We start from the raw sequence: 19,570 nt of genomic DNA, 5'->3' as shown, positions 1-19,570 counted from the left end.
CTCCTGGACAGGGTGTCTCAAAAGAACCCTTATTTGTCTTCATCACAACCATGAGCATGATGTCCTATGTTGGTTTTGTCTCTCAAAGGTCCAGTTCATCCCTGTCGTCCTGGCCTCCTGTTCCCAATGATTGTGCTGTTTCCTGGACAGGTTGTCTGAAAAGACCCACTTTTCTTCTTTTTCATCACCATCAGAAATTTGCCCTATGATGGTGTTGTCTCCTACGCCATGAACACGGTGTCAAAACTGCCCATATATGTCTTTGCCACAACCATGGACATCGTCATGGTACCGACTTTTGACAAAGGTAAAGGCTAGGTTCCTTTGGAGAATGATTAGTTGAGACTGTCTTCAAGAGCACAGTGTGATGGTAGCTCTTCCAATGGCAGAAGGGTCATAATGCTATCCTCATGAGCTGTATCAGATACATCCCGGGAACACATGTTGTATTAGGTACAACCCGGGTTACATGAGCTACTTGAGGTAGATGAGCTGTCTCAATGGACAGACTGGTACCCCACTTAGTCCCAAGTATCCTATATGATATGATATGAGCTGCACAAGGTAAATGAGCTGTCTTGATGGCCAGGCTGTGGCTCTCTAAGGAGAGTGAAATGGAATATTTACCAAAAGCAGAATGGTCCTAATATTGTCCCAGGTACATGGGTTGTATTAGGCTGTGGATCCATGGACTGTTCACTTGTGGATCTGTGGGGTTGTTTCTGTTGTCTCCATACTTGTCCAATAGACAATATTCTTGATTGTGACCAAGACAATTATGGTGTCTTTAGAGACAGCCTGTCCAGGAAACAATGCAATAATGGAGTAAACGTCTCATGGTTGTGATGAAAATGGTTCTTTTGAGACAGCCTGTCCAGAAGACAACACTGTCAAGGGACGTCCTTCTAGTGAACCTGGCCTTTTCGATGTTCCTGTTGGTTGTACCAGAGTCTTTTTATTGAAATACTCTGGTTGTACCGATGAACAAGCGGTGGAGACAATGAAAACACCGCAAACTTCTCATGGTTGTGATTGAGAGAAATATGAGTTATTTGGGACACCCTGTCCAGGAGACACACTCCTCTAGAACCTGCTTGGCGTATTCGTTGTCCCGTTTGTTGTACCTGGAACAAGCAGTGGAGACAATGGAAACAACGCCAGAAGTGAACAGTTTATAGATATACAGCCTAATACAACCTATGTACACCTTTTACAGTCCTTATCCGGACAGTTCTGCCTTTAGTGAAGATTCACTATACTGTACTCTTGAAGACAGCGCATGTACCTCATGTTGCTGATCTCAACCCAGTGAGGGCACTTGGGACCAAGTAGGGTAGGTACTTGGCACAACATCAGGGCCAGCTTGACCGTTGAAACGATTTGGTTGTCTTCCGAAAATCCAAATGCCATCAATGAGGACATCGGTAGTGCGTCACGGCGTAGTACGTGAGGAGGTTAAAAACCACAGCATGTAGGCCTACATGGTAGGCCGAGAGAGGTCCAGACGGTTTTTACTCCTTTGTCATATGCATATTTTATACATATTTGAATAATCATCTGGCGGGGTATATTGAAAACTACTGGTTAAGCGGGGATGCTTTATCTGGGCGTGACAGTGTGACCATGAGTGTGGTCTGTGTGGTTGTCTGGTAGTGTCCCGATGTCATGGTCTGGCATGTCTTCATGTCCGCTGGTTGTAACTTTGTTTGTGTTAATGAGCACGACTTAAAACACAAAATATGGCAGCATCGGAATGATCGCGAGGGGAATAAAATAGTAAAACGACCCCTTTTTTCAGCACTCCTAGACCCACGGTCAGAACATGCCGACTTATCAGCGGTGAATATCAGTCATAATCTCCTCCTTTCAAGGATGGATATAGGCACAACGACGGTGGATCGGCATGCGGTCAGAATCGCTTCACGGCATTAACTGAGCGAGTTCCATCATCAACCTGAAGATGGCGTTTGTGTTGTTTTAACGCTGAAGCCTTCAGCAGGGGTCTGGTATGCGGCTGGATGCTTTTGACACACCCTGTCCAGGAGGCTTCTCTTTGTTCTGATCAAAACGAAAATGTTTCTTGGGGGGGGGGGACACAGCACAATCTTACATATTATGAGGTGTCGTAGTCAACCAGTCTTTTCATCCTTTGGTCCTTGTATACCAATATGCATGAATAGATCTGTGTCTTGAATAGAAGACCAAATGACTACCACATCACAGAATATGAGGAACCAATACCAGAGGAATATTAGATTTGGAATAAAGAATTTATTATTTCTAGTTGAACTGTACACAAGATGCTATGCCATGATATGTCCAATGTAGAACATAAGTTAACTGTACACATGAGTTTGTACACCTCTTACCTATACACAGATAGACTGGTCCTCAACCCGCTACTGAGGGTACCTTCATATCAGTACTGGCTGTCATTAATAACTTTGGTTTTACATGCTGTTAGATGGCGTGTAGTTTACCAGCTTCATCACACTGGTATACAGTGGAACTGCCCTTAGCGGACACCTCTCTATTAAGGACATTAGTTTTGGTCCAAAATTGGTTGTTTCCATTCAATTTGACCTCTCTAATCAGGACACGTCTCTATTAAGGACAACACTTGTCAGTCCTGAGGTTGTCCTCAATAGAGAGGTTCTACTGTAGTATTTTTCACCCACTCCATGTTTGCCATGGATGAATTTTCCTATGTTTCAACTGACATGGTTGGTTATTCTAACCCACCTTATGGCCCCAGAACAAGTTGGCAACCAGTCTAATACAGAGACAAAGACCAGACAAGATTTGATCAGACGCATAAATTTTGATCATGATGAAATTGGTAATGGCAAGTGAAGCATGACTTCCATTAAACTCAGCCTCGTTGCACCACATCAAGTAACTCAGGACTAAGGGCAGGGGAAGTAGAAAGAATGTTTCACCTTTATTAGACGGCATTGAGCTGAACTTGTCAATTTAAGCCAGCTTTGGGTGAAGCTATCTCTTAAGGCTATGCTCATCCAGGAGAATCGGTTTTCCAACTTAACACGAACCATGTATTCTCAGGCAGGCCTCCAAACTAACTGACCTTGCCCAACTACGAAAGAGCCTGGAATAATGTGTCCACCTTCTTTAGAAGAATACTCCATTCTCACGGTAGGCCAGCTCGACAAGTAGGGAGCCCTGATTCTCGTCAAGCTGGGAAACTGATTCTTGAGGGTGGTACTATCACTTGGAAGACTAAGAATATCAGCTACAGGGGATGCATAACAATGTTAGCAGTATTGCACTATGGGACCTACAAATATTCCCCTAAGGGAGAGAGAGACTCCGATAGATAATTGGAAAATTTCAGAATCTAACAATATGTACAATATGTAGATTGTAAGGTGGGGTGAAGTGGGTAAAGTTGGCCACCCGGTAGGTGCTTCAATTTCTTGCAACAGGCAAACTTAGCCCCACCATCATGAATCCCAGAAGTAAGATTGAAGATCTTTTTTGGAAAACACTACCATTCTAAATTCTCTCATAATATCTTCAATTCAATTATATCATGACTGACAATCTACTCATGCTCCGATTTAAGTTTGCGAAGGAATTTCCTCTGCATCTTCATTTGAATTAATGACATGATTGACACTGAAATAGAGTTTCACAAGATCATGAAATAACTCAGTTTTAGGAGTTACTTAAACATGAAAAAGATATACGAGGCCAGACAACACACTACAGAATGCTTTTTAAATTAAGGCCGCCTAAATTCAGCTTTCCTATGCAGTAAGGTCAAAATATATATTTGCAAATATGCAACTATCTACATGAATGTGAACTGTCTCCACAATATATATATATATATACATTTATCAACAACCTGAATGTACAATGAATTTGAAAATGTCTAACAATGGAAATGAGAAAAAGAAGAAACAAATAGCCTGAGAAAAACGAATAGCTCACTACCACTGAAACTTGGAATGAACTCATCCAGATCTATTAAGTTTTTCTTTTCATGGAACAGTTCGTTTCGTTCCAATGGGGAGATTTTTGTACCTAACAAGCGGAAGAAAAAAGATCAGTACAGGTCCCCCAAATCTCACTCTGATCCCAAACTTTTAGTACAATTCAATATGACCCATTTCTTCATATCAGAGTGATAAGTTGGACCAATTATAATATTTTACTTGAAGATATTTTTACATCATGGGGTGTCCGAAGTTTATTGGTGTTAAGTATGAAAATCAAGATACCGGAACAATTACTTAGCAACTGGTGTAAACAAGATTATGACGAGGGTAAAAGGAAATTTCTGTAGACTGATCATTATCAGGTGGAATCTACACTCTGAATAGGGGTCATAATCAGCGTAAAAAGAGCAAGACCCTACAATTCACTTCTCTCCAACCGAAGGTGAAACATGATAGACGTTATATAGAATTCAAAAAACTATTCACTTGGACAAGCTACAGGCTAAATTGAAGCACACATTATTTTCCACTACCAGTGATTATGTAAATGATTCTTTTTAGCAGGTTAGTTAACATGATTGCAGTGTCGCATATTTCAAACCACAGATCATCAGTGGAGTTTTATTCCAAATTTGTTGGAAAAATCTAATGGTTTCCCTCAGCAGATTTGTACCGGTAGTGGAAAGTGTAAACACAAGACGACACAATGTAAGATTAAACCTGAAGAAATGATCCAGTCGACCAAAGGCAACTTCAACATCAGTCCTTTCCAACAGAAAATTCCTCACATGATGGGAGAATATCTGATTTGAAACTCTATTTCATTGTAAAATAGACAACACAAGGGTTGTTGAATAATCCCAACTTGTGCCACCTTAGCAGACGTACACCTATCATGTGAACAACTTACTGTAAAAGTGACCGATGTTTTATAATTCAATTGAGATCACAGATGAAAACTTCAAAGCGACCTGAATCTACACTGTACTGATGACCTTGACATTTCACAATGACCTTGACATTGACAACACATACGACAGAGAACAGTTTAAAGAGCTGTACATACATATCATCTACTTCAGGGCATGGTTTATAAAAGTATATGGTTATAAAAAGATGAGAAATGTTTATTTAACCGATTAAGCCTGGCCATGTAATTGGTTAATTTAGAGCTGGTAATGCAGCAGTACAGTATTCAGTGGGTGCAATGTTTACAGCAGGTGATGCAGCTTTTTACAACCAGCGGTGCAACGGATTAGAGCCAGTGGGTGCACTGTTTACAGCCAGTGGTGCTGCTGTTGACAACCAATGGTGCAGGAGATAACAGCAAGTGGTGCAACTGTTTAAGGCCAGTGGTGCAGCTGTTTATAGCCAGTGGAACAGCTGTTTACAATTAGTGATGCAGCTGTTTAAAGTCATGACATTGAAACTTCAGAAGTAGCTGTTGAGCTGATTGAAACTAGTGATGCAGGTGTTGATGTAGAAGAACTGTTGCTGTTTAATATCACTACATAAAAGGCGGCATTATTGTTATTATTGCTTGGAGCAAATGATTGAGCACATGCACAAGCAATCATAGGTAACTAATCATGGTAATACGATGACTTATTATCTTTTAACTAGTGCCATACAGCTGCATTTCCAACATTAAAATATCTGATTACATGATATGTCAGTGTGACCTACTATTTAAGATTTTTACACAAACCTATCAAGCTATTTACACTTTTTGTACATCCTTTCAAGACTTGAAACCGTGTACATCAACAGACAAAAACATATACATTATATACCGGTATCTATATTCTCATATATATAGAATCAAGGTTTTCCTCTCATGATAAAATATGTGTGATTATTCATAAATAGATCTTGACAAGGCGTAATAATAACATGGAGATGTAAATCATAAAAAAGAAACAAAAACATTAACAGAATACACACTAGATATTGAAATTTCCTAGGAAGATAGAAAAGTTAACAATATGGAAATGAAATTTCAATTTAACCTGGCCAGATTGGCATGCATGTGCAGTATCATTCTCATTACATGTAAGCAGGCCAATTGGAAATGAACATTATGACATAGGGTAACAACCGTCTTCACACACCTGAACCGGGATTCCATTTTCTAGGAGAGCAAGCATTTCATTCTCATTAACATCACAGACTGGACCAAAGAATTCAAGTGATAACATGATTGGAGTAAAATTGGAATTATACTGCTTTTAGTTAATGTAGTCACAGTGGGCATTTAAAATGAGCAAGAAACTTCTGACTGGAAATTTTGATAATTATGCCCACAGTGTTTTCTAACCAATAAGGGGTTAATACAGCAACAGATGCTCAATTCTTATGGTCCCTTTAAACACGATCAAGTACTTCCAATTGACATATCAAATTCAACAAAGGAAGTCCGCACCGACAGATCAGTCCACTCAAACAACAAAGTTCGGTGTCCAGCACCTTAACACTCAACATAGAACCGAGGCATGATTTTACTCCCAACTAAAAAAGGAACATTACCCCACAACTGTACGCAGAATTAGTCCAAGCAAATATTTAGAGATATCGCACCCAGTGAGACTGTGTCGCCAATGGAAATTCTTCAGAGCTTGGGTAAAACCATAAATAATCTATTGATGGTAAAACTCACAGCACCTCAACTTGAATCGAACGAAGTGTTTTTAAAAATCTTGTTTGTAGGAGGGTTGGATTTATATGTTACTTAACAATACCAGTACAAAGTCTGTCCTTTCCATTGTAGGCGAAACCCACTAAGTGTGTCCCATCTCAACTTGAACCTCGCTTGTGTAACTCTTGTACATCACTATGTACATTTCCTCTGTTTCACTGAAACTAATTGTTCCAGTATTTTCAATCATTGTCTATCTATATTATTCTAAGACGACGTGGCATATAAATGAGATGACTCTTATATAACTGTCTCAGGCTTTGCTGCAAGGCGAGCTTCCTCGTGGCAAATCTCCAACATTTCTTGTTCCTGAAAATAGAGATAAAACATCAATGCTTTCTGTTTACAATAAGATTAAATCATCTTGACTCACATGTAGGTCTACTGCTGTTATATTCTTGAGGTAATCTATGGGACTGCAGGAATGAGGAAAGTGCAGGAAAGGGGTGCTTGAAGGTCTATCAAACTCACTGCTTCTGTTCCCTTTGCTAAAGTTTCCGTTTGAGCCGCATGGACCTTCTTCAGAGATTCAACCTGCCGTGAATGTCGCATTGCTTGGCGCTTTCTCTCCTCAATGAACTTCTTGGTATTATTTTCATTCAGTTCACGAATCCGTCTATCCCTCTCAGCTTTATTCTTTATCGTTTTGTCAGCCATGACAATTTTACTTGCGTCCATTGACTGCTTGGCCTGGGCAGCCTTAAGTTCCTTGTTTTCTCTGCAAAGAGAAACAAAACATTTTTCATTATCCTATTACCAAAGTGAGAGCAGTATATGAATCAGTGCTTCTTTTCATTCCTAATAAGTTAGGTTTGGGTTTATAGTAAAATTATAGTGAACACTTCTGACAGAAACGAGCAAAACTTCTTACCTATCTTGTCTCTGTTCGAGATCTTTGAGTTGGAATATCTGAGCATCTTCGAGGAGTTTCTTGAGCAGGTCGCCCTGCTGGACTGCATGTTCTTTCCTCACATCATGTTCCTCCTGCATCTGACGGCTGACCAGCTTAGACCACTCCTCTGTCTGGTCAGCTACCAAGCCTTTCACCTAACAAGAGAAGACAGATATCAAATAGATATGATCGAAATTCAGAAACCTATTTAGAAATTTGTTACGATCTTGGCTTGAAGTTCCCTCACCTTGGCTTTATGTGAGATAACTAGATCTTGTACTCTATCTTCTGTCACAGTTTTGATCTCGTTGCAAGAGCTCTCTCTGGAAAAGACAAGGAATTGTTATAACTGCACCAAGATTTGAACCTACAACTTCTTGCTCACAATGCCAGCATTCCAAGTCTGGACGTTAGGCGCAAGCCTAACACAGCTGTAAGAATCAGAAATTTTGATGTCATCCATGTCATGTTGATTCTTCTCATCAATCATCTACTTCTTGAAAGCAATTTTGATCCAAATTCAAAGATAAAGGATAAGAGGATATATTAATCCATGTTAACAACATGACATCTAATAATGGAACTCACCCCTTCTTCTTGATAGCCTTCTCTAGTGTCTTCTCTTGCATCTGTTTCTCCTTGTCATGGCAGGCGACCATCTTGTCAACGACCATACAATGCTGTTTCTGCATCGCGCTGCGCTCCTTGTTGTGACGTTTCTTCAACGTTTCCATCTCCTTCTGCTGTTTCTTCAAGATCTTTACGAACATTTTTTCGGTCCTGAGAAGTTCTGGGGTGACGGGGTCGAATAACATCTCATCTGGAATCAAATCAGGATAATAAAATGAAAAACAATTTCATCTTAAAGTGTCAAGGGTTCAAGTGCAAACAATACCAAATGTGAATGTTAACCCTTTTTACCTTTTTTCTCTTCCTTCTTGGCCGGAACGCCACCAACGTTATTTGCCACCGTCTGAGGAGGAACTGAGTTCGGCACGGTACTATTCTGCTTCGCTGCAGCCTTCTTGTCATTCTTCTTGTCTTTTTTCGTGACCACTGGCACCTCTGAGATATCCTGCTCATCTATGCCCATCTCCTGCATCTGTTTGGCCCGCTTCTGAGCGGCCGACATGAACTCGATCGGTGCAGACAAGGCATCGACGAATTCTGAAAGACAGAAAGATTGTAATTGCAGCTTATGGAAAGCAAGATAATCTAAAGTAGATGATGATGAGTGACACTACTGCAACCATAGTTTCTGACTTAACTCAAGGATGACCAATGTGAGGGGATGTAAGGAATCGTAATCAAACTGTTCAGTTTACTTACCTCCAAATCCATCGGGCACGTAGGTTTTTAGGATGATTCGACAGAATACAGTTGGTAATGAGAGTGGGAAGTTACCCTCCGTTCGCAGAGATATATGGCGGTATCCTGGAAAGTAATCAAACAGCTTTGAGATGTCAGAAAGTGCCAAGGTCACTTACCACCTTTGAAAGTCTCAGCTTCAAGTATCAGTTCAAATAGTATCACTATCAGCTGCTGTTTTAATATTGGCCATAATTCCCCAATAGTAGTAGTAGTATAGTGAGTTTTTCAAGCTTTATTCCCATGGAGACTGAAGTGCCATTGAAGCCTTATGTGTCATCCACACACAAAGAGGACTAAGCAAGAAAGTAAGTTATTCCCATGGATTCATATCCGATGAGAGGGCAAAGTATATAAAGAAAAGAAGATTCCTACAACTCACCAGCTTGGAGACCGTCCAGTGGTAATATCCTCTGTCCTATGAGCTTGCCAGTCTCTTCATACACGGCTATCCGCAACACGGCCAAGTCTGGTAACACAACCTGGGGAGCAGAGAGACATGTTCATACACAACAATACTAGAGGTAAATACATAGGAGCCGACAGATGATTTGGTTTTTAGATGAATTCTGAGTTAGGGAAAATGCCAGTCTGGTCTTACCTTTCTGAATACAAACGCCTCCTCATTATAGACAGGATTGAGACCATTGTTTGGGACGACTCTAGTGCGGAATTCTTTCCTGATCGTGTCAGTAGGGAGGCCGTACATGTCCACTTCAACGAATGTTCCGATCTTTTTATCTGACAAGAACTGACCAGAGATAACCTGCGAGGAAATAAAATCATAATCACAGTGTTACAGAATCGGAATGGTGTATTTGATTTCAATTTTTCTGCCTCTCCAATTTTGACTGGGCTATTCAAAACTCCACACCTTTTTAAATGTTTCTTGATTAGTTTGCTTTCAAGCTACCCAGGTACTGGAAAAAGTTAACAGATAACAACATATGGTCAATGAGAAAGACCTACCTCAACTGAGCAGGTAGCAGCTATCACACCATCTACAGGACTCTCGGAGAACGGATCAAATGTTCGGTCTGGACGTCTCATGAAGTCGGGTTTCAAAAGGAACCTGTAGAGTAGAAATCGGCCAAGATGAAATACTAATGACTCCCTTTGCCAAGTCACACAGACTCAAGCAAGAGTTGAAAGACTTTGGACAAGGATCTGCTTCCCTTTGAAGCTGCTCTCCTCAAAGAGCTGAACGTGTATGAAGGTTCCCTGAGGGGAGGTCATAATCCTGATGGTTGCTGGTGCAGTCTTGGATATCAAAAAGCTTTTCTTTTCACCTTCCACTATCAAATATCTGATAAAGTTCACACAATCTTTTTTTAACAGATCTAAATAGCAATTGAATAATTTCAGTCTTACCCGCAGTATCCATTGTATTCAAATTTGCCTTGATTGAGTTGCATTGCTATGTCAGACGTTTGGAAATTCAACGATACCATCTGGCATCCAGCGTTCCAGAAGATCTGTGAACAGAATTTTTTGATTATCATGGTGACTGAAGTGAAACGTTCAGGTATGTGAGATAGTATTCAGAGCAAAATACTTTTCTGTCTGTTAAATCTGTAACACACTGTTTGTAACCAATTCATAGGTTAAAGCACACTGCTGGTTACAGGATATTCATCGCAGGATAATTCGATCCCAATAATCCAACGACATCACTTCAAACGTTTTTGACTTTTTTCACCCGGTAAGCTGAGGGTACCTACCTGTGGCATGTAGTTGGTGGAGTCCACTCTTGCTCCCTTGGGGTAGATTCTGCTCATCTGTCGCTTGTTATAGCTAGCACGTGTTAAGGATTTTGTGGGCGAAGACAAACAAACCAACCCAGATTTCAGATTTCAGACCCCATCCCTGTCCCCCCTCCCCCACGCTGGGGTGGGATGGCCTCATCATGTACTTTGCTCTTTTAAGCTTTTGTATTACAGGAACTTGCTAAAGTAAAATTATCTTGAGCTAAATTAACACAAAATACAGGAGCATGCAAGCAGACACGAAATTTGTTTTGTAGAGGACCAGTGTACTATGCAAAGTGAAAAAGTAACCCTACTACATTTAATACTGAAGCATTCATGTACCACAAGACAATGATCATGCAACTACCACAGTGAAGTAGAGTAAAAAGAAACTACACCTATAAACCACCAACATTTTCTCAAATTTTTTCAAATCATCATCACAACAAGCTGTTTCCTTTTTAGCTCTCTGGGGAGCTTTTGAGATACCCAGGTGTCCGTTAGCGGAGCACGTTTCGTCAACACTAGGGCTAGATGGCTAAAACTTGGTGTGATGGTAGCTTTGGGCAATATGGGTTGACCATAGGCATCACCAAAATCTAGAACTAGTCGAGAACTTGAAATCCTATAACAATTAGAACTCTTTCAACACGAAGTTGATAGAGTCTGTTGCTTGTTTTCCAAAGAACAGCCTCAAAATTTCAAATGGGCGTTCACTTCATTCAGAAGGAGTTCTGATTGCTTTAGGATTTCACGCTCTAGCCAAAATGGTGGTACCTATGGTCAAACCTTATTAAGTTGCTTGGATTTACCTCCTCAAACAATCAACTATGAAAGGATACTCAATCAATTCAACACAATTTTTGGAAATCAATCCAAGGGCACTTTTCTCAGCAAAGGATGACATATTGTAAGTAACATTCCGTTCTGTAAAATAGAGCATGCAAAGCAAAATGAAATAAAATAAGCACATGCACATCAAAGGGTTCTGCCACAGCATAAATACTGGAAAGATTTTCATTTCATATTCTCATATTCTCAAGGGCAATGGTAGTTCATGGTCCTGTAAGTCATTCGTCATTTAGTAATTTGGTAATCTGGATGACCGAAGGGATTTCAGGTACAGGGACTGCCACATAAAACATCTTCCGTAGTGCTGTGCTGCTGGTATCCACGGTCGATAGGGACCTTTCTGAAATGATCTTTTCTCAGGTTTGTTATTGTGGCAGAACAGGGTCAAAGCATAAATGAGCAAATAAATACAAGAAAAGCATACCATATTCATGCAAGTAAAGCCGAGAAATGATGCAAGATTCGACAATATCAAGACATCAGATATAAAGATAAATAGCTTAAAACCCAAATCCTCCAAGACATGATCAGTGCTAAGTCTCAATTCTCTTCATTCTTTCGGTCCTTATCATAGTAGTTTCTAAGTTGAAAACCCTTTATATAAAGCGTATCCTTTCAAACAAGGATGTTATAGGGACTAATTTTGTATCATTGCCATTAAAATGACATGACATAAACTATGTCCAAGTATCACATGGTCTAATCTTGGTGGATTTCCGTTATTCATCTTCACCATTTGAGAAATGCAATATTAGAAATAAGACACGTTTTACTGGAAGCCGACAATATGCAAAAGGGATGTCATGCATGAGAATGAAAACCTCTACCAAGTTAGCGGACGATCAGCAGCTCTGTTCAAGGATACTTGACAAACTCAATGGCCGACGTCTTGAGATAGCCAAGGCCCGTCGACTCGGAGAACGAGGACATGTTGAAGTGTATGTTTCGTTCTGAACCAAAGAGGACGAACATACATTAGTGAGGCAAAATCCAAAATCCAAAATCCAAAATGCTGGTTATGGACGACAATAGACCCGCCAGGCTTTAAGAGTGGCGAATCAGCTCAACCTGAGGGGGTGAAAGGAACCCAAGTAATGCCTTTCACCCCTCTAATATTTCTTGGACAAAGAATTCTGGCAAGCCTACTATGGCCCAGATATAGTATATTCAATGCGATGAACCAGTGTGATTACACCGAGAAACCAATGCTCAGACAGACACTCAGAGACTATACGCACCCTCAGCGACATCGAATCCCTGGAACTTGACCGGCTGGGCATAATTGACCATCGAGGAGAGAAGGGGATGAATGTTGGTTGTTGCCCCGGTGTATTTGTACTTTGACATCAACTCTGCCTCTTGATCTGCTGATAACTGCGTCGGTTCATTCTAAAGATAAGAACATGAATGGGAGGTTATTACAATATACTTTGATGATGATGACAGTGCAACCTGTTGTCAAGCATTATAAACAACCATCCTTTCTCTAAAGGAATCACAAGCATATGAAGCTGCTGAATTATTACCAAATCAGCCCGATTCCTGGTTATAATCAGTTCTTACAATCTCCCTAAGCACTAGTACTCGTTATTACCTTATTGCAAAGAGAATAAGGTTAATTATAAGAGAAACAGCAGAAAAAACCAAATTCACCTCTCTCTCAGGAGACAGCAAATTTGATAATCACTTTGATAATCACAATGATATACAACCAATTTGACAAAAACAGGACGATAGCCTCACAAAACAATGTGACACAACATTAATATCATCTTCTGTGTTCTAACATTTCAAACCCAAATGAAAGTACCAGCACCAGTTGTCCATAGTGACCACGGAGTGAAATTTCAGTATCAGTACCCGATACTTGTCGGGCACCCAAGGTGTTTAAGATGGCCAAGTGGTACAACCAGGTCAAGCTCCATGACCCCAGCTGATGTCTAGTGGTACATCCTCATGACCCAAGCTGATGTCTAGTGGTACAACCAGGTCAAGCTCCACGACCCCAGCTGATGTCTAGTGGTACATCATCATGACCCAAGCTGATGTCTAGTGGTACAACCAGGTCAAGCTCCACGACCCCAGCTGATGTCTAGTGGTACATCCTCATGACCCAAGCTGATGTCTAGTGGTACATCATCATGACCCAAGCTGATGTCTAGTGGTACATCATCATGACCCAAGCTGATGTCTAGTGGTACAACCAGGCCAAGCTCCATGACCCCAGCTGATGTCTGGTGGTACATCATCATGACCCAAGCTGATGTCTAGTGGTACAACCAGGCCAAGCTCCATGACCCCAGCTGATGTCTAGTGGTACATCCTCATGACCCAAGCTGATGTCTAGTGGTACAACCAGGCCAAGCTCCATGACCCCAGCTGATGTCTGGTGGTACATCATCATGACCCAAGCTGATGTCTAGTGGTACAACCAGGTCAAGCTCCACGACCCCAGCTGATGTCTAGTGGTACATCCTCATGACCCAAGCTGATGTCTAGTGGTACAACCAGGTCAAGCTCCATGACCCCAGCTGATGTCTAGTGGTACATCCTCATGACCCAAGCTGACGCTCAGTGGCATCTTCGGCCCATCCACATGACCCAAGCTGTGCCCAGTAGTACCACCAGGCCCATCCACATCAATCGCACAAAAATGACAATACAATGGTCACAATTATACTTTACAAATAACTTTTAATACTGACAACAGACATCTAATGATATTCTCTTCTTAAAATTCACTATGTTATATGGAAATTTGAAAGTCATAAAGGACATTATTTATAATGAAATATTGCAGTCCAAATGTTGGTTCTGTAAGAGGGGAGAAGGGAAAGGCCACATATGGTCATGCTCTTAGTAAATATCACATTTGGAAGAATTTCATGAGCAAAAGGGAAAAATATTTGAAGGAAAAGGGTATAAGAGTATAACCGAGATATATGTTCCATGCCAAATGTTGACCAATCAGTTAACCTGGAATATAAGGGGAGCAACAGAACAGCTCAAAAGAAAATCATGAAAATCTGAAACAGACAAACATCTCGGGATGAGGAGGATGTTAGAAAGAATGCCTTGAATCTGGTTGAGGACGACTTCCGAATGGATAAATATACTTCCATTACACATGCAATAGAGAGTGTAAATCAAAGCCTAGCCAAATCTAAAATGGTCTGAAACCCCAATGTTATGTTCTGGGTGTGTTTCATACACAGCCTGAGGAAAGGTTTGGCAGATTACGAAATCTCTTCGGCTTTTCCAATCAAAAAATGATTTTTTTTGGGTGATTTTTTTACATTGGCGATAGTGAAGGTTTCTAGACAATTTCAAAGTTGTTAAAGCTGACAATTTACTGACATCCATAGACAAATGAAGACAAAGCATATGAAACAAGCCAGCGATTAGATCCCGGATAATTCTGTAAACATTTGCTATAGCCTAACAAGATATAAACCACGGCTACACACAAAACAAGAATATCCGAGTAAATCACTTGCCTCATCATCAACTGAGAGGTCAGCCGAATCGTTCTGTAGAAAAAAGTTGCATCATTTCATTACAATATTTCTGGTGAGAAACGTACTGGTGAGCTGTATATTCTATGAAGCCCTTGAACACTGCAGAATATTCCTGCCAGACCTTATATCGTACCTTGTAGGATATCAAACGGAGACCTTAATGCTGAAGAATATTTGCACGTCGATGACTGTCATCTAATTTGATATCATGCATAAAATGAAAAAAATCCCTAAAGGAAGCACACACAGACAGAGTGAAGCCACCAGCTTTGATTGTTAGTGGGTGTTTGCAAATTCAGCCAAGTGACAAAACTACATAAGCTCGCCCTTTATATTTTAGCAAGTGTCCATAAAAAAGCTGGTTCTCCTCAGCCAATATCCAATCGCTTACCAAAAACATAACAGTAATTGCCCTAGGATAATCAACGAACAATCTCCCAAAATGTCTCAAGAGAAATAAGGCCCGTAATATGTACAATCATGCAAGACAACATGCTGGTCTCCTGTATCAATACCATAAATACTCAAAATCACACAATTCCAGATTTTCTGTAATCTTTGGTCGAAAAAGTTGTTCTGAATAAAGCTCATATCTGGCACTGATGTCATACACTCAAGGCATTTTCAATCTACTGCTAGAACCTCTCTGAGCAGACACTTCTCTATCAATGACACCCTCTCTATTTTGGACATTTGGTCCCAAATTGGTCTGGCAAAGTTGCATATACAGTTACATTTGCACCACTGGCATTCAAAAGGTCAAAGTCTTACTCAAATCCTCTGGGGTCGAAAAATCGTTTTCAAGTTGACCAGTCCCAAGCTGTGAATCTCAAAGTCTGGGCTATAGCTCGTTCAGTAAATCCTTATTGTTTGCCTGACTGTAGGCTAGCCCGGCTATCAAAGTCATCCCGGGCTAGGAACTAGTGGATTTTACGACCCCTGATCCTACGACAGTTTTCAATTGACGAGCTACATTACAGGCAGCCTGATACATGTCTGCACCTACGCAGGTCACTTGCCTTCTTTCTAAGAATAAGCTAAAACTGAGGCTGAGTTGCGACCTGCCTCACTAAGGTACATGTATGCATTGTTACTCATACTACATGGATATATGGACAGGGTTTCTGTCAAAACGGAAAGGTTAGGAGTACTTTGTCAAACACAGACAGACAATAATATGAGGGATCTGGGCCGCAATTTCTGGTCATGGGGAAAACGAGCTTGTATACTCCGGGCAGATTTGAAGGTGCCTTTTGGAAGTGAATTTCTTCAATGAAACACACAAGGTGGGAGGGGGTCATTGTTTGGTTGGCAGTGGGGCCATATGATCTGTCCACCTCCCCGCCAGACAGAAACCCTGTTGTGTCTACATTCATACAGAGAAAACTTAAAACTTGCCTCATCATCTACAGATAGTTGAGGGGGGTGATTCTGTGGTGAAGATAGAAAATGTGCAATTTAATCTCAGTCCTATTGTAACGTCACCTTATCTTAATGGTGCACCTGTCAATCAGCATTTTTTAACTCCTCATGAGAGCATGCCTTACACAATATTTAGGGAATTAGTAACAATAATGGTAACACATGACGTACAAATGGGAACATGGATGACTCTGGCAAATACTACTAACATTATAATCAGTTATAGTGGACATCATACACATGGATCGATCGAGCTAAGCAATCCAACATGCTGAGTGACAGGCACATCATAAAACATCATTATTCATCATCTCCCTGTCACCTACACAACCCACAGTTAGATCTAAACCTAACAATATACACCAATACTGTTACCCCACCGAAGTTGACATTCTACAACAGATAAACGCCACTGGACTTCATATTCATGCGTCTAGGTCTCTTTCACGTTTGTTTTTTTCTCTTCTCTCCTGCAGAATTCATATAACCTGCTTGCTACATCATACAATTATCTGTGCTCAATTGTATATAAAACCAAGTTAGTTCATTAACAACTTTAATGTCGCAGAGATATGTTCTAAAAGACCAATTGTGAACCTCCTTGTCATAAAACATGGTAAATCGTAATTATGGTGCAGGGAAATCAATTTGTGAAAATATCCCAGTTTTGCTCATGAATTAAATCAGCTTTTAGATTCCAACAGAACATGTACAGTTAAATTGCAGCAGAGGTGATAGCGCAGATGCTTCTTGTACATTTGTAACTAGAGATAGGACATTCAAAAGTAAACGTTGCAACCTGGTATATTTTCACCTGAAGATGAAGAGGCACCAATATGACACATGAAGTGTTTTATTACAAAGTGCTTCACCAATACAGCAGGATAGTAACACCATCATCTTCATCCCTTTTTTTCGTCTGCATCAGGTCACACATATGGTAGGCACTCAGGTACAGAGATTCTAGGTTTCTAGTCTCATTCAACGGACTGAAGAGCCAAGACCTTAGTTTCCTTTAGTGGAGCTGGTTCATCTAGAGATATGTACACAATCAAAGTAGGGATTCGTATTATGGTAGACCGGCCATGAAACCACCAGGCTGTCAGCTTTTGAACTTGGTGATAACACAAGACCTTTGCAGTCGTTTTCAAAACTGTAGAGATGTACAGTTTTTGTGATGAAATTCTTCTGTTTAATATTCATTCCCAAATCTCTGTTATCCGAGTCCTAAGGATGTTTACTTTCATCATTTAACACAACATTGGCATTATAAGGAATTTTAAGTCGTTTAACATATCATAATAGGAGAACTGAAGACATTGGTATGGTACATGTAGGTTGTAACTGAATTTGACACTTTCTCTGGTTTGCAGCCACCAAATAAATCTGATCGAATCCAAGCAAACAATCGAAGTTAGAAAACTTAATCATGTATGTAAGTAGATCACAATCTACTTGAGCTCTTGCTCTATTGAACAACATCTGGAAATTAAGTATTTTGCGCAAAAAAACCCAAGGGCGGTCAAGCAAATTCTGACATTAGAAAGAAAAATTCAAAGAGCAAACTATCTGACCATATGAATACAATATACACCTGATCCAAAGCAGGGCTGTATTTACAGTATTATGTACTGGGTCGATAAAAGCAAGGATGAAAAGAATCTTGAAGGACAAACTTGCACCGTAATAAAATCTTTTATTGGAAAGTTACAAAAACCTCTTTTTGGAAAAGTAAAAGGACTCAATGCATTGCAACGAAGTGGTAAAAGGGAGAAGTGCACCAAAGTGATCACAAAGGTCATCTAACTTCATATTGCTCATCGCTTATTGGTGCACTTGTCACTAAAAATGACAAATTTCGAGTCAAGACAACTCTTAAATTGAAGGGCTAAGTCCAGTTTTGAGATTTCTGAAAATATTGAGAAGCGAGATGGGTAAATAGACAGTGCCACCACCTATTATACGAACTGTCCATTGATAGTGTATTTCACCGATGGCACACGTACACTATTAATGAATAGTTCTAATGACAGATGGTGACACTGTCCATTTGCTTTTGTCAACTAAATTGCACTTATGTAACGTCTGCTCACTCCCCTTCAATTATCCGAGCCATTCTGTCAACTCAAAATTTGGTGAATCGAAAGCTGTCTAACAGGAGACGCAAGGTTGATATTTCACTGTTTTCAGACGGTAGTCATTTTTCACAAATTTACGATAATCTCAGATAAGAGCCATCAACATTTCCTCTTTCAGATTACTGACAGAAGTGGGTTGGGATCCAGAAAGTTCTAGTAGGGTCTTGCCTGTCTTACAGCACGTTTGAAGGGATTTCACTAGAATGAGACCATTTTTTTAATGTTGCGAATACGATGAATCCATATTTTGGTGTCATTATGTATGCAACGATATTCCGAAATACTGGTCTCATGAGGTCATGACACACTGCATGTTAATGTAGGCTCTGACCTCAGTGAAATACCAACCTCCTAAACAACAGCCCATGATATAACAAGCCTGCCTGGGGGAGTAATACAAAATCATACGAAATGATAGTACCTCAGTATCAGAATAAGATGTAAGTTTATCCCGGCGAGGATTTGACCTGGGCAGATGCTATAAACGAAAACATTGGTTCTAAATTAGAAATTTGATTAAATATGTAGCATTTTTTGGCAAAGACAAAGAAATCAGACGACAGTATGGTAAATTGCCTTAGACACATACCTTTCCCAAGACCAAAGGTAGCTTTTAAGGACAAATGTCCTTCAACCATGTTAACCTCGATATACTTACACAGAAATGGTACTTGGAGTGGTGTATTAAAACATAACAGAAGATGGTGAATTTGATAGCGGAAATCAATTGGTTAGTCATAAAACAAATTAGTTATAGTAGTGCATACATTTATAGTCTTGAATGAATGTGAGACACAACACACTGGAAGAAGAAGAGAGTTGATTTGGTCCGTTTGTCTGTCGGAAAGATGTCCCCAAGAGATCTGTGCATCAGCCATACATAGTAAATGTGTGAATCCACACCAGCAGTTTTCTAGTTGACACACTGAGTGGAATTACTCCCTGCAGGGCTTTCAAACAGACAACACGAAGTTC

At 40.3% G+C, this 19,570-nt stretch overlaps 1 protein-coding gene across 11 annotated transcripts in view; it reads right to left on the bottom strand.

Moving 5' to 3' along the window:
* Positions 1-2,251: 2,251 nt before the first annotated feature.
* Positions 2,252-19,570, bottom strand: part of LOC135485579 (1-phosphatidylinositol 4,5-bisphosphate phosphodiesterase beta-4-like) — a 60,959-nt gene continuing 43,640 nt past the window's right edge. For 2 of the 11 annotated variants that reach the window (XM_064767746.1, XM_064767750.1), the window contains 17 exons: positions 19,017-19,073; positions 16,434-16,466; positions 15,015-15,047; positions 12,756-12,906; positions 12,383-12,467; positions 10,639-10,711; positions 10,289-10,392; positions 9,887-9,989; positions 9,519-9,683; positions 9,300-9,399; positions 8,879-8,983; positions 8,471-8,716; positions 8,138-8,369; positions 7,797-7,872; positions 7,529-7,704; positions 7,129-7,375; positions 2,252-6,966 (listed from right to left, as the gene is read on the bottom strand). In XM_064767746.1, the coding sequence (XP_064623816.1) occupies positions 6,898-6,966; positions 7,129-7,375; positions 7,529-7,704; positions 7,797-7,872; positions 8,138-8,369; positions 8,471-8,716; positions 8,879-8,983; positions 9,300-9,399; positions 9,519-9,683; positions 9,887-9,989; positions 10,289-10,392; positions 10,639-10,711; positions 12,383-12,467; positions 12,756-12,906; positions 15,015-15,047; positions 16,434-16,466; positions 19,017-19,073 (2,055 nt within the window). In that variant the 3' untranslated portion in view covers positions 2,252-6,897. Of the gene's footprint in view, positions 6,967-7,128; positions 7,376-7,528; positions 7,705-7,796; positions 7,873-8,137; positions 8,370-8,470; positions 8,717-8,878; positions 8,984-9,299; positions 9,400-9,518; positions 9,684-9,886; positions 9,990-10,288; positions 10,393-10,638; positions 10,712-11,507; positions 11,593-12,382; positions 12,468-12,755; positions 12,907-15,014; positions 15,048-16,433; positions 16,467-19,016; positions 19,074-19,570 lie in introns of all 11 variants that reach the window. The other 9 variants (XM_064767756.1, XM_064767757.1, XM_064767747.1 and 6 more) reach the window with 8 other exon arrangements.

Source organism: Lineus longissimus, chromosome 3 (genome assembly GCF_910592395.1).
Source record: "Lineus longissimus chromosome 3, tnLinLong1.2, whole genome shotgun sequence".
NCBI classification, from domain to species: domain Eukaryota; kingdom Metazoa; phylum Nemertea; class Pilidiophora; order Heteronemertea; family Lineidae; genus Lineus; species Lineus longissimus.
The sequence above is the reverse complement of the archived record's forward strand: the minus strand, read 5'-3'. Positions and strand labels throughout refer to the sequence as shown.